At 43.7% G+C, this 15,664-nt stretch overlaps 1 protein-coding gene across 10 annotated transcripts in view; it reads right to left on the bottom strand.

Moving 5' to 3' along the window:
* Positions 1–15,664, bottom strand: part of TNC (tenascin C) — a 94,879-nt gene that overhangs the window by 26,646 nt on the left and 52,569 nt on the right. The window contains exons 12-18 of one of the 10 annotated variants that reach the window (XM_078436558.2): positions 14,849–15,121; positions 13,971–14,243; positions 11,255–11,527; positions 8,690–8,962; positions 7,274–7,546; positions 4,568–4,843; positions 1,039–1,311 (exon numbers count right to left, since the gene is read on the bottom strand). The exons of 2 other annotated variants lie outside the window; for them this stretch is intronic. In XM_078436558.2, the coding sequence (XP_078292684.2) occupies positions 1,039–1,311; positions 4,568–4,843; positions 7,274–7,546; positions 8,690–8,962; positions 11,255–11,527; positions 13,971–14,243; positions 14,849–15,121 (1,914 nt within the window). The remainder of the gene's footprint in view (positions 1–1,038; positions 1,312–4,567; positions 4,844–7,273; positions 7,547–8,689; positions 8,963–11,254; positions 11,528–13,970; positions 14,244–14,848; positions 15,122–15,664) is intronic. 7 more of the 10 variants (XM_060608873.3, XM_060608875.3, XM_060608874.3 and 4 more) reach the window with 7 other exon arrangements.

Consider the following 15,664-nt stretch of genomic DNA (forward strand, 5'->3'; position numbering starts at 1 on the left):
GTTGTACTAAAGAAGGCTCCTACTCTCGACTTTTTTGCTTGCCTTTTTGACTATTAGGTAAATGTTCAGAAGGTAAAACTGAGGCTTGAAACCTCTTGTGCTCCATACTTTGGACCCAAGGTATTATCTTGGATTGCCTTAACCAGACAAAACTCAATGTCAAGGTAAATTTAGAGCCGAGTTTCCCAAAGTGTACTCAGAGCAAACTATTCCTGTTTGTTCTTCTTCTTTAAAAGGCACCCAGTGTCAAATACTGCCTGGATAAGTCCCTTTTGGAGAGACACAGGCACATTGAGATCTTCTGTGAAGCCTTGTTGTCAAGGATCCTGTTAAACTATGTTTAACTCAGTAGTTCCAAAACTTATTTGATCATGGAACTTCTTCACCAAGTAGGACCTTTGAATATTCTATGGAACTAGTAAAATCTAGAAAGACTTTGGGAAACACAGAGTTTTTACTGTTAATGTTGTTAATGTATGTGTCTCTAGGAATTATTAGTCTTGAGAAAATTATGGATTTAGTCTGTGTCAAAGAATCTCTATGACATTAGTGTTTACCAATATAATAGGTCTGCAGTTGAGTTTTCAATAACAAGCCCACCTTTTAGATTTATCAAGATCACAGTTGACATTTTAAGATGACAAAATGCTGTAAATAAGTATATCTTTGAAATATACTCATTGGTATATTTCTTTTGAGAAGGCTGAAACATAGCTGGGGACCAGCCAGGATGTACACAGGAGAGGATGATGTGGAATAAGCACACAAGAACTACAGACAAGACATGGTCTAAAAGGACTTGGGATGCCAAGTGGCAAACATTTTGACCTTCTCATTTCTGGAGAGGGAGAAGAGGAGTGTTCAGTAGAGACATAAGACAAGGGAGAGTGTGGTGGGGGGAAACACAAAAGAACAGGCCACATCTATGGATTCAGCAGAGAAAATGGACAAGAATGTTAAAACCATGGTAATATGGTAGATGGATTACATGGAAGGGAACCAAGGAGAGGAGAAAATGGCTCACTTGAATCCAAATACCTGTAACAATCTCAGCCCTCAAGGGCGTGGTTTGGTGCCCTTGGGTGAAGCCAGAGACCATGACCTCATAACCAATTCCAGTTATGAGGCCTCTGAGCTCCAACTTCCTCTGGGTTCCTGAAAGTGTGAATTCCTGGGGGTCCAGCAGCTTCCCAGAATCCACCACCGCTACTAGGAAGCTGTCAAAGGCATTCTCCGATGCCATCCAGGAAACTGTGAACCCGTAGGGATTAATGTCGGAAATGGTTAGGTTTTCCAGAAGGGGCAGGGCCTCTGAAAGAAGGGAGGAGTGAAAATAACTCAGGTTAGCAGCACTGACCCTGCAGGGATAGCACAATTGTCCACGGATACTGAGATATACCCAATCAAACACTAAATGTGTTAATTTCTCAGAAAACGAATATTTAGTAAGAGCTTATTGGCTGCCAGATGATGTTATCTTGTGTAAATCTCTCAACAGGCCTATGAGATAGATAACATTCCCATTATACAGGCAAAAAAAGCCTGAGTTTCAAAGAGGTTGATTGGCTTGGCCAAAGTCACAGAGCTAGTATGTGATAGAGCAAGGTTTTTAGGTGGATCTCATTCCAAAGGCCATGAATTGCTCCCTGTATAATTGGATATCTTGTGTTGGGTTTGTACCTCTTTCTCTATTTCCAACTGTCTTCTGGTCTTGAAGGAAATCAGCTCTTCCCCCCACCCCCCACCCAATATACTGATATACTTCCTTTTGGGTACACTTCATATGTTTCCATTTCACTTCTAGTTCACATTTTGAATCAAGTTAATGAGGCCCCTTAGTGACATACATCTTCATTAGCTGAAATAGGGGGAGGGGGTAAGATTTTTTTCATGTGGCAGAATTAACAAATTAGGGTTATGGTCCAGTAAGCAATACTATGATTCACTGATTCTTTTGCTGTTTGTTTTCCTGGATAAAGTAGGAGGTAAGGACATGTCGGGATCTTTAATAAGTTCTGGTGTCATCTGTTCATTCATTCACCAAACATCTGTGTCCCAGGCACCCTTATTTCTTAGGCATCAAGGGGTCTTTTCACACACTGGGATTCCCGAAATAGTGAGGTTATATCAGCTAAGTTTCTAAGTGCTAAGTTCTAAGTACCAATTGACAAGGCTTCATGTTTATTCTCCTATTTAATCCTCATAATGACACTGTGAAATAGCTACTGCTGCCTTCCCCCTCTCCCCCATGATGTCTAAGGAAACAGAGATCAATGACTTATATACAGGATTCCAAATCTACTGGGTGGCTAAGCTGGGCTCCCACCCAGGCCATCTGATTCCAAGCTCAATGCTCTTTCCACACTCTAAGCCAGTGTCTAATTAGTCAACCCCATCAGGGCTGGCAAGTCTGGAGGCTTAAGTAGGATTGGTGGAGAAGGTTCAGAGCCCCCCGCTCTAGCAAAACGAAACACAGTAATAGTGAATGTATTTTTTATTGGAGGGGACATGGGGCTGGGAACTCCATGACCAAGGCTGCTTTAGCTACACCTCATTTACAGCCTTCTTTTCTGCTGCTTCTAAATGGAAACTTTCAAAGAGATAAATGACCTTACACTAATGCCCAGAGTCTAATCCATGCAATGTAAAGAAAAATGTTTTACAAAGAAGTCATTGGTGATTGAATGAACAAGTAAATGAATATCCTCATCCCCAAAGCAAAGATTTAAATTTTGTTGTGGGCTGGACTTCCTGTACTGATTTAGCATATTTGGTATTTGTTTTGAGGCTTTTTTTTTTTTCCAGGTAAGGATCTTCCAAAGATCATAATTCTATTTAAGGCGAAGATGAAATCACTTATCCTGTGCAAACAGACTTCTTTGTCTGCAAGACAATGGTCTCAAGTTCTTTTGCTGAGTTTATTTAGGTAAGTGGCGCCTCTTTGGATAGCTAGCCTCTGTGTACCTCCACACCATCAAAGCAGCGGATTCTCGTGAAAAGAAGGGCATTCAGGCTAATTAGTCAATCAAAGTCTTGTTATTTATAGTCATTCATGTTCAGCTTTTTTTTTTCTTTTTAAAAATATGCTTCTTTTAAAACTCAGGGTCTTTTCACTTCAAGGATTAGCTGAGACAATGCTGTAACCAGATCTAGGATTCCCAAGACCAGCCCTCCCAGACTGCCTTTCTTCTCTCCGTTCTGCGGGAGGTCCTGCGGGAGGCTACAAGAGATGGCCTGATGGGGTCTGTGGCTGGCCATTCCTGCCCTCCTGTGCATCGGGAGGCAAGAGACTGGGAGCCCCCACCACTCTCTCCCCTGCCCCACTAAGAAATGACCATGTTCTGCATTTGAAGACTTTTTTGAATGACTGAATTCACAGTAGGCAACGGGACAGAAAACAAAACCACTTTTTGATCTTACATTAAAACACGTCCAGCGTTCTCTTGAAAATAGTAAGAAAATCATGATTTCATAACAATAGCTGCTGAGTTTCTATCTAGAATTGTTGCTTATTTTTAAGAATGCTACTTCCTAGGAAACAGCAGAAAGAACCCAGCATCGTAAGATGCCTACTGGATGCCAAGCCATTAAACTTTATCATATCCATTTAGATCCTGAGACAAAGCTGACAGAAATGGCTGTGGGAGTCCCTTTGTCAAATATAAGGAAACTGGAATTCAGAACAGTTAAGAACCAGCCAAGGTTATGCAGCTAAGAATATGTGGGGGAAGTTCAGAAACCACTCAGGTCTGATATCAAAACCCACACACTTCTAGGTCATCATGGCTGCTTCCAATTAAATATTTAATTGATCTCATTAACATATTTTATCGGTAGCGATTTAGATGCTGGGAGAGGCCTGGTTTAATGTGAATCAGCAGGCAAAGTCAGTCTCCTGAAAATTATCAGTAGTGGAAGGCAAGAGACTTCTAAATATTTTCTGAGGTATGTAGCCTTTGCCATTGATTTGGGATGATCTCAGGAAAGAAAACGGAAAGCCATTTCTTTATGTAATTCTTCAGTAATTCAAAGAGAGGTTGGAGGTCAAGTTCAATAAATGGGTAAGCTTCAATTAAGTTTGGATTTATCTGCTACCCTAGGTCAAACCTTCGGTAATTTGCTGTGGATGCTGACTTAAGACAAAGTGTTTTTTTTTTTTTTATTTAAAGAAAAAGAGATATTATATTTCTGGGGCAAGTGGTTTATAAACTGCCTTACTTAGCATGATTTATGGCAAAAATTCCTGCTCCAGGCTGTGGGTAACTTAGAACTCACTTTTCAGCCAGAATTGTTAAAATATGTATCAGCCTATAAAGCTAGACAGGAAAATCCTTGGAAGCTTTATGCAGCTGTTGAGTACATGGTCTCCATGTCCCACGAAAAGCTGCAAAATATCCCTCTTTGCGAAATACCAGAGGATCTGATCTCTCTTCACTTAGATGTTTACATCTGGAGTGAAGACTCTACTGGGGGTTGACGTTCCCTTTAGAATGCCTATCACCTTTCCACTCTGCTGTCCCCCATCTCAAAATTCTAAATGGACAAGTGAGAACCTTTGAATGAGTACCTGTCATGACAAAAGCAGTGAGGGGTCTCGTGGGGTCCCCAGCCCAGGTGGTCCCTGCCACACTAATGTCATAGCCAGTGTTCTCCAGCAAGCCCGTGATGTGAGCATGCTGTGTGTCTCCTGAGACTGTGAATTGCTGGGGCTCATACAGCGAGTGAGAATCGCTAACATTGACAACAATCTTTGCAAAAAACCTGGCTCGAATTCTCCAGGACACATTGAAGCTGTCAGGAGTAATATTGCTAAGGATTAGAATGCCCAACTGTGGCTGTGGCTCTGGCTCTGAAGGGAGAGGAACATGGGCAGAAGAGAAAGGAGATGCATTATTAGAGGAAGCAGTTGATTTTTCCAGAATATAGCCATACGACATAAAAGTGCCAATCCCTCCAAATATTTGCAGAAAGGTAGTATATTAGGCTGTGGCTACACCTGCATTGACTAATGCTAGAGAATATACTTTCTCTGCAGGTATGGATGTGCATTCTTTGTAAGTATAGACACGACTACTTGCTGGCCATAGGAAGAAAGGTGAACAGGCATTAGAATGGCAGATAGGAGCAACAGAGAATATTTAGGGTGCATTTCTAAAGGTTTGCAGTGGGACACTAGCTCTGTAAGATGTCCTAAGAAAAGTAGCTTTTAGTAAAGTATGTATGGGTATTCTATCTCACTCCCAAAGCTTGAGAGTATTTTATAGCCTCTGAAATGCTGGTTCTGTAAAGAAACCTACTTAATTTTGTGCAGCCCAGAATTTCATAAACTCATTGATCAGTGGATACTCTTTCAAAGGATATTCTTTGAACATCTCAAGTAGCTTGTGGTTCACAGAGCATGTCTTAGGAAATGCTACTTTGAAGTTTCCTTATTTAGTTTTCTTTTGATCTATTTCGATTGTACAAATTAAAGGCTAATATCCATACAAGAGAAATTCTCCATAGTTTTTAGAAATCCAAAGGTTTCCTATACACCATAAGAAAATCTGCATTTTACCCTGAATACCGTAAAGGTAAAAATGGCTTTCATTAAAAAATTCTTGGTGTATGCAAAAGTTAAAAGAAAATTTAAAGTTAGGTGTTACATTTTCTAACTAGAAAATACACTTACTGGATAATTTGGAAAGATAAGTGGTTCCCCTGGAGGTCGATATTCTCTTGTCCCTTAAAGACTAGGAGATCAGTGATCAAGGCAACTCATTTTGTAATGTAGGGGGCCTGTACTGCTAGTTTCTACTAGGATGTATATGATCTGGCCTCCTCAATGCACATTTATCAAGAATACTAACTTTAAAGTAAGTTCGACTGAAACTTTATTTTAGAAAGAGGCAACAGTCCTGGAGGGTTGAGGTACCAGGGTTGGCACTGAAGGTTGGGAAGAAGCAGACTATTTCTTCCAAGGACTTGGGAGTTGTTTTGCTGCAGCTCCAGTAATAGGAGGAAAGAAGGGACTCATCTGGATAAACTTAAACTGGACAGTTGCACAGCATAATTTGATGCCACAAAGTCCCTAAGGGCAAAAAGAATCTGGCCCCAAAGCAGAAGATAGCCATAAGTAACGGCATGGAATCTCCAACTTAGCAATTAGTTTGAGAAGATAATGACGCTATAATTTTTAGCCATAACATTGGCATAAATTACCTCAACCGCACTAAAGGTAGAACCCTCCAAGTGGGCCTCTGTTTGCTCTTTCCCTGTGTTTTGCTGTGGCAGCAATTTCTCAAATTAAGGATGCATGTTAGGATTCTTCTCATGCCACCAAAAAGAGACTGGCAATGTGAACACATTCACCATGCAGAGTAAGACTTAGCTTCTCATGGCCAGCTTGGCCTCCAGCTGTCTCCCAAAGGGTGCAACCAAGCTCAGGAGTGAGGTGTAAGAAAAACCTCGAAGAGTGAGTGAGAGAGAAGGTATGGCCAGTGTTCCATGCAAGCTGGGATATCTTTCTCTCACCACTTCTAACCCTTCGAAATAATTCTTGGACATGCCATATGCTTCCAGGAAACATAGATATTTTCAAAAATGTAATACTCTGAATGTTCACCACATGCACCAAGATTTGGACAAGATGACAGATGAAAGAAGGTGGACATTTTGTGACAGGTATCAGAAGATGACAAAGCATGCTTGGTGGGGTAAATGTCAAAAGAGAACAGTCTATTTGTAGGGAATGCAAGCAAATAAAAGTCTCAAGAACAAGATGAGACCACTGGGTCCTCTGGCTCTGGAAGTGTGTGTTAGGGTCTTTTCTTCGCATGCTTCTGGCACTGTGTTTTAGAATCTTGGAAGAGAGAAAAAGGATGAATATCACTCTGACCAGGGAACCCAAACTGGCATGCACACACCTCTTTGGCAATGTCATAGGCAAACTCTGATTAGACCACAGGCAGATGATAATGGGTAGAACTGGAAATGATTATTCAAGATCAGATGAGAAGGATGATGTAGAAATTCAACCAAAGCAAGTCAGGTTAACTCTATATAAACAAACAGAGCAACTCCAGATGTGAGTGCACATTTAGAAAAAAAGAGGTTGACTTCTGGGTGATTGTTTTTCTTTTTAAGTTTTAAAGCTCTGATTTAGGTGGCCCTGTCAAATTTGGGAAAGATCTAGAGGAACCAGGAGGATGAAAAATGTGTAGCGAGGGCTTTTTGGGGGACTGCTCCCCAGAGGAATTTCAATGGAGAGTGAAGAAGCCATCGTGGGAAATACCTGTGGTTGCTTGGGCCATTAGAGTGTGAGCGCGGTGCCCGCCCATCAGCCCATGAAGGTGTGCAGTGTAATTAGAAGAAGCCGTGAGGTTGGTGATGACTGAGCTGCGAGACGCCGCAGGTACAGAACGTACTACCGTCTCCTGGCCGCGGTCAGAATTCCTAACTTCGATAAGAAAGCTATCAAAGGCAGCCTCTTGGGCTTTCCACGAGAGGGCCATACTGGCCCAGGTCACATTTGAGATAGTGAGGTGGCTAAGGAGAGCTTCGGCCACTAAAGCAAGCAGAAAAAAATATGAAAGCGTGTCAATTTAAAACACTATTACGATAGAGTCAAAAACTAAAACACATAAGACTAAATCCATAAAGTTTTAGACTTCACCCTTTGGTAAAAGACTTGTCCTTGTTGAAACCCAGTTTGAGCCATGAGAAACAAATATAAGGGGCTGAATAATTTTCTCCTCCAGGTTTTTGTGTACTTTAATATGGCGAAGATGACAGACCACCCTGCTGACAATCTGTAGTCTCACGCAGAATGAGGACAGACCTTCCCTCAGCCATGGGTGACTTAAGTGTTAGATGATTTTGATGCTACAATGTCAACCTTTTTCTTGGATTCATTATCCAAAATGTGCTAAGAATGCTATTTTGAATGGCTAAGCTTCTCCTTTCAAATTCAGATAGAGAATTCTCTTTTGCTGCGTGCCAGAGAGGGCCTCACATAGGATGTGTACCACAGACACTACAAATTTAAGTGAGAGCAGCTTATACTCTGGCTGGCCAAGTTCCTTGTATAAACATGACGACTTCTATTTTTGCAATCAACCATTTACTCTTCTGGGAGCAAGACAGCCTGTTCATGTATTTTCTCCTAGAGATTGCATTGGATTTGGGATGGTCTGGATGGCATGACTTCCTTGTGCATCCATCTGATTAGTAATCTGCTTTTTTTTTTTTTTTATCATTTTCCAAGTTGAAAAAAAATAACAGTACCAACACGATTTCATTAGATCATTGGGATATTTGGGTATTAGGAGGCCAAAGATATTAGGATAACACAAAATATAATTTTTAAGACTTTTTTGATGCAGACATCTTTCCAAATCAAGGACAACTCTTGCTTCTTAGGTATAGAAGGGTAGAATTCTTTTCTCCAGATTCCATATGGCAATCTGGGCCAGACTACATTTTATGCTGTAAATGTCCTGGTCAGTAGTAGATCAGGCAAAGGGCTTAACAGAAATCCACCATTTGGGCTGCTGTTGGAGAGAGTTATGTTAAGTAGTGTTCTAGCCTAGCATTGTGGAGCAGTTAATGCACTGTGGCTTCACCCTGCAAAGAAGGAGTGAATGAGCAGCTTCACCCTGCAAAGAAGACTCTAGAGAGAGGCGGTCAGAATGGGAGAAGGCAGATGTACCTGTGGTGGCCGTGGCACTGATGGTTTGGGTCCGGATGCTGGGAGCAAGTCCCGAGAGGTAGACAATAAAATGATTATTAGGGTGTAGCCCTGAGATGTGGGCAGTTCGTTCAGCACCAGAGATATTATATTCCATCGTCTCCAAAAACCTATTGGAATCAACAATTTCAATGGTAAAGGTCTCGAAGGCCCCATCGGTGGCTGTCCAGGAGAGATTGAAGCTCTCAGGAGTTATGTCAGAAACAGTTAGGTTTCCAATTTCAGGTTCTGCAGCTGAAAAAGGAAGGGTAGGGAAGAAGAAAAAATAAATGAATTTGGGTTGATTATTTGGCCTGTGTTTTAAGATTGAGGTTGTTAAGAGAAACGTGGCTGGGTAGAAAGACCTGCTAGTTCAGGATTAGGGGGAAACCAAGCAGTGTTACCAGTCAGTGCCAGCGGGAGAGAAAAAGGGGATTTGTTAAAAGAAGAAAAGAGGAAGGTCTGGCAAATTGGATTCCCCTGCTCTGGAGCAGCCATACATGATCAAGCTGGCTGAGATCCCGTGTGTGAGAGGACATCTGAATGATGTCAGCTGGAACCGTGGTGCCTAAGCTCAGATGCTTCTGGGAGCCCCGCCGCAGGGATGCTGGCCATCGGTCAAGAGATATGAGTGCTGGCAGTCTTTAGTTGCCAGAATTGCACTCAGGAGACCACAGTTACTTGGCTCCCTCCTGCAGGCATCCTTTGCTTTGAGGGAGCTCCCATCTATTTAAATAAAGGCTAAATAATTCTGATGCCATCACCCTCCCAAAGGTGGTACCCTGAGGCTTCTGATTTTGTGACTTAAAGGGAACTGGCAACTTGTCAGTGTGATTCTTGGTATTTTCATCATACTTCTGACAAGGGCCAGCTGCTTTCATATTCTGTTAGAATAGCTCGTCCTCTCTTAACTGCCTCTACGGGAGCCAAGAAAGCTGCTACTTACATTGCCAACCAAGAGAGCTGAGCCGAGGCAAGGCAGTCAGGCAACCCCTGTTCGGCCAAGAAATAACATTTTGTCTTGGAGATGGTCCTACCAGTGCTTTTCCGTGCAATTGGAATAAAATATGCAGAAGGCAAGCAGAAGCAAGGTGTGAGGAGCAAGTAGTGCCTCTCCAGCAGGGAAGGGGAAGGCCTTCCCATCCCATCACATTTAGTGATACACAGATCAGATGGGGTCATGGACCTTCCTCCTCTCATACCATTTCATCAGAAACAGGAATGTCGCTATCATTAAGAAGGAAAAAAAAAACACATAAAAATATGAAGGGCACCCAACCACAAGGTCTGCAGGAAAGATCAGAAGCGGCAGGTGATTTCTCTTGCCTTCTGGGAAGGGATGATTTATGAATGTCCGATATGGTTGCCAGTTGCAATTTCTAGGCATTTCAAGGTCACCACTCATACAGTGGCTGTCTGTATTCTGTTGATCTCAGTGAGGGTTATTGAAATGATTGAGGCTAAAATGCAGGTCTATGCTTTTGCTGGAATCAGTGAGGTTGTACAGGTTTGCATGAAGGTTTGGTTGCCATAATTACCTGAAAATGGGGCAGGCATACGCAAACCCAAGCAAGACAACCTCTACTGAGCTTCCAACCAAGGGAGGCATATAGGAAGATGCGCAATGGAGAATGGTGCTGGGGAAGGCTGCTTGCTGAGGCAGGCCCCTGGGGAAACACTGACTGCCTTGTCACTGGAGCTGAGTGACTAGGAAGGCACAGCACGCCCTCCTGGGTCAGTGCTGGGAGTGCGCCATATGCAAAGGCCAACACTCCAGGGAGCAACTCTTATTTAAAAGAGCAAAAAGGGCATCGGATCTTTGACATTCATAGCCTGGGACATTCCTTGCTTCAAATGCTGCTGTGTGTACTTCTCTGAATGAATGGCTTTTTCTTTGGTACTGTCTCCAGTCATAATTGTGTGATTTTTTTTTTTTTCTTTTTGGTCTAGCTATTTGCTAATTTGGTGTTCTAACAATGACTCAGTATCTGAGAGAACTGCCCGGAGGAGGGTAATTCAGTTCTCTTATTATACTCTGTGTATTTTAAAGAAACATTTAAATTAAAACATTTCTTTTAAATGCAAGAACCACAGTGCCCATACCCTTGAGGGATTTGGGATAGAAAAGCGCCTTTTCCAACTAGCAAAAAGACCCTCTAAAGTAAATAATCTATGCTCTACCAGAACTCACACATGGTAAGGGACGGCTTTTAGTTATATCCTAGCACTGGAAAAGAGAATTAAAACCATCAGGCTGTCTCTTGAAACCGAAAGCCATCATTCAAAAGAGAGTTAGTGGTAGGAAGTCTGGGAGAGGCTGGAGGCTGGAGGTCAGAAAAGGCAACATCTTTATCATTCATCCTCAAAATGGCAGAGGCATGCAGACCAAGGCACAGCTTATGGTGTGGTCTCTGGACATGCATGACCAGCCACTAAGGGGCATAAGGGAAGGACTCAGACATGGAGAGAAGCTGACTTTCCGCAAAGTTTCATGGAGAGAAAGCAGGGTGGCTTGGGGAGGGGCATCAACAGTGGGGAGGAAGGTACCTGTGGAGGTCTCAGCAGAGAGCACTGGTGTTCTATAGCCCCGGATCACCCCATAGATGGTGACTCTATAAGGGGTGTTGGCCTTGAGGCCCGGGACGTCCACAGCCCGCAGGCTGCCGGGCACCGTGAGGTTCTGAGCTGTCTCCACCCAGTTGGCCTCCTGCACCTGAATGACAAAGTGCTCATAGGCCTGATCAGTTGTGGTCCAGTTGAGTCTGAGGCCATCCCAGCCAGCCTCGGTCACGGCTATGTCCGCCAGCTGGGGGAGCTCCTCTGAAGAAGGACAGAGACGTTATTTGTCAGTTCTGCAAACCAAAAAAAGGAGGAAACCAAACATCCCACAGCCCAGCTCTAGGGAAGAGAGAAAGAGGCGAGAGAATTTTTGTGTGCAAGTGTGGTCATTCTTGGTCTCTGGGCATTTACTTCTGACTTGAATTGTGGTAATCTGGCCACAGCCCTTCTTCAGGAGTTGAAAACAGTCAGAAAGGGGAAGATCTGTGCTGTTCATCCTTGAGATGGCAATACTGTCTGGACCACTGCACAACCCACAGGGGGTCTCTGCACATGCATGGCCAGAAATGAAAGGGCAGTTGGAAAAGTGGGATTGTGGGTCAGGGTAAGGGGGGTAGGGATGTTAAAAGTGGAGGCTTTGGAGGCCGCTGGGCCTTCCATTGTTGGAATTCCCACAATGATCTTTATTAGCCAGGTCATCTTGGGCCCATCACCCAGCTCATCTCTGAGTCTTACTCTGCTCACCTATAAAGGGGGCTGACATATCACTGGACTGTGTGATGGCTAAATACCATTTATAAACCCCTGAGTATCATGCCTAAGCCATCGTGAGTGCCCAGTAAGTGGCTGCCCAACAAATACATCACCGTTTAGATGTTTCCCCTTGGAAATTCGCAACCATACTGGAGAGAATTATCAGCCTCATTTCAGGACTTCGCGTTGAAGAGGTTGTCTTATTGCTGGCCACCTGCTATCAGGCAGGCTTTATAAAGTGTATGTTGTCTCAGTGTGGACATGTGTGATGTTTTTTCTCTGGACTCTACTCGGCCTTTAGGGATCAAATGTTCTGCACTAGATTCTTGGCTTGGTTCTTTCCCTCCTACCTTCTGCTAGTACTTTGTGCCAGAACAAAGAGTGGCTGCATGATGAAGCGAAGCCATTTGTGTGAAATGAGTGCCCACTTTTAATTAAAAGTGGTAAATTTTGCTCAGTCAATGGTGCAGAGCAGGGCCCACTATTGATCTTCCGACCATGTAGCAAGGAGATTTAACGTGTTTCTTATTGCCGATTTTAGAAAGTCTGGATTCTGAATACAGGAAAACCCACTGCTTGGTGGGATACCTCTCAGGATTATATGCAACCGCTCAGACTTTTTAAAGGCTGCCGTGGCCATGCACTTGAAGTTAGAAAAGAAAATATCTGTAAAGATTCCAGCCAAGAAACGTGCACCCGAGGCACTTGTTCTCGGTGCCTGTGAGTCTGAGCAAACTCAGCCTTTTTGAGGGGCTGTATTCAAATGACCATGTAGCCTTGGTGCTCTTGTGGGGATATCAGTGAAGGCAGTCCTCCCTGCCCTCCTAGCTCATCAAGAAGAGCTGTTCACTTATCTGGCACGTAGTGGGGTTCCTGGTAAGGTTTCACGTGCAAAAGGAATTCTGTTGTTAGATACAGACTGTTAGCATCCTGCATCCGGATCACAGGTGCCTCAATAGCCCCTCTGGCTCACTGGGTTTGAAGACATTCCAGGCAGCACAGGACAACACTGACTCGGCCAGCACAGCTGGATCGTAACATCACCTTTCTCATTTTTGGAATTGTGTGTCGTTTCTCACAAGCACCAACTTTATTCGGTGTATGTGAGCAAGGAGAACAATTTATTTGAACTAGGTTATTTGGATAGTATTATGAAAACACAGGATAGATAGATAGAGAAGGGCATGGACTTAGGGCCCAGCATAAGAACCTGATTACCAAAAATTTGGCCCATTTGCCCCCTTTAAAGCGGTTTCTAAAAACTCATGAACAGCACAGAGTTTCCAATGACAGATGGAACAGCATATTTCCAGGGGACAAATTGAGATAAATTGTTTTTCCTCCCTAAACTGAATGAAAAACATTGAAGTCAAATGTGGCTGTTTTTTCTTGGAAATATGCCTTCCCTGAGTGTCTCTTAAGGAGAGACAGACTTGAACAATTTCAGCAGAAGATCATTTCAAAGGTTATTCCATAGAGATGTGACTACAAGTTGGACAACGTTAGGGCCTCTGAGGCCTCTAATGGTAAGATTTCTCTAGAAAGTTCTGACCCTATTCTTGTGCCACCATGGCCCTACTGTTTATGCTATTTTTAGTAGATACATGGTTATCTTATATATTTAGCTATGTGCCGTTCAATATTTACTACAGGAATGGAGCTTTGCTAAGCATTTTTGGTCATTATTTCATCTACTGCTCAGGACCATGTTCTGAGGTAGAGTATTATCTTTGATTTGAAGGTGAGAAAAGAAGGCTCAGAAATGTAAAATGCTAGACCCAAGAAAATCCAGCAAGGTGCAATTCCAACCCAGCCCTTCCTGAGTTAGAGCCTCCCTTCGTGCTGCCTGTCGGAACACTGAAACCACACTCTGACACGTGGGGAATGTTCTCTCTCTTCCAAAGAGAGGTTGGCTCAATCATGTCCCTGGTGTGGGAGGAGGGTCCTATACCTGTGATGGCCTCCACAACAACAGGTCGAGTGCTGCGGCCCCTGACCTTGCCACGCAAGGTGACGGTGTAAGGGGTACTGGCCCGGAGGCCTGGGACTTCCACGGAGCGTAGGCTGCCAGGAACCGTGAGTCTGTGAGCTTCCTCGGCCTGGTCAGCCTCCCGGACTGCAATGACAAACTGCTCATAGAGCCCCTCGGGGGCCGTCCAGTCCAGGCTGAGGCCATCCCAGCGAACCTCGGTCACTGTGAGGTTTCCCAGATCTGGAACCTCCTCTGCATAAGGACAAAGAGTTGCTGAGTTACTAAAAAAGGTAATTGCGTGCTAGGATTCAGGTGAGATGACATTTTGGCCGAGGTTGGGATGAGTTGTCTGGTTAGTGTTGATTACAGATGCATGATTTACAGCAGGTGTAGAGCACACTCTGTTGGCACTAAAGCCAGGGGTTTTCTGTTCAGTCTCCGGGAATGAAAGATAGTTCTAGGAATTGTTCATAACTTCCATTCTTAACATATAAATGGGGCTTTGGGGGAATCTTTTAGTGTGTTCTTAAAATGAGCTCAGACCAATTTTTTTTTTTCCCACTTGCAAACTGTGCTTTCCAACTTCTTAGCTGTTATGACTGAAAACTTGCTTTGAAAGAAAAGTCACCTCTCACTTTTGTAAGGGAAGACTAGGTGGAATTTTCCATGGGATTGGCTAACATGCTACACTCGGACTTGGCCAAATAAGGGATATGACATTCGGATGGGAGCGGGGATGATTCACCGGTGTTCCCCAATGTGGCAGGGGCTGAGCCCAGCTTACAGCAGGAAGAGCTTTGATCCCTCCTGAGCAGAGACAAGGGGAGGAAGTAAATTAATGAACCAGTCTAGAATACCTGTCAAGACTTCAACAGAGAGAGGAGTCGTGCTGAATTCCTGCGTGACCCCACGGATGGTGATGTTATAATGAGTGGCTGCTTTGAGCCCAGGCAGGTCCACGGACCTCAGTCCTCCGGGGACTGTGAAGTTCCGGGCTGCCTCTACTGTATCAGTCTCCTGCACCTGAATGAAAAACTGTTCATAGGCTCCTTCTGGAGCAGTCCAGCTGAGTTTGAGGGCATCCCAGCCCACCTCGGACACCATGATCTCTCCCAAATGGGGAGTTTCCCCTGGAGAAGGACAAAGAACTAGTTTAATGATCAAATCACACAGCAAGATCCAGGAGTCTTGAACACAAGAATAGGCTTTATATTACTTAAAAATATATGACTGTCTTTAATAAACATGCAGCATGCAGCTATTCCTCCTGAATTTGAGGAATAGAACAAAGAGCATGAGGTATAGAAAAATATTTGTCATCTTACTTTACTAAAGAACTGTCCTAACCTTCAGTGGACAAGGAGATTAATTTTGTGATTTTTTTTTTTTCCTTTTAAGTATAATGTCTTAACATCCCTTGCCAAGAGGGAGCCTGTTTGTGAAGATAAAGATCTTTGCCTTTGGGGCTGTGTGTATGGTCCCCAGGCAGGGCTGTGCACAACTCCAAAGGGTGTTGTTCACGTGGGTTGTGGTGTCAAACGTACCCCTGGAGTTATGTAGCCTGATGGCTTCCCTCCATTAGACACCATGGTGCCATAACTTGGGGCAGAATGAGTCCATTCAAAAGCAAGTTGTGTCTGGGGCGCCTGGGTGGTTCAGTCGGTTAAGTGTCC

This window comes from Panthera onca, chromosome D4 (assembly GCF_046562875.1).
Source record: "Panthera onca isolate mPanOnc1 chromosome D4, mPanOnc1 haplotype 2, whole genome shotgun sequence".
NCBI classification, from domain to species: domain Eukaryota; kingdom Metazoa; phylum Chordata; class Mammalia; order Carnivora; family Felidae; genus Panthera; species Panthera onca.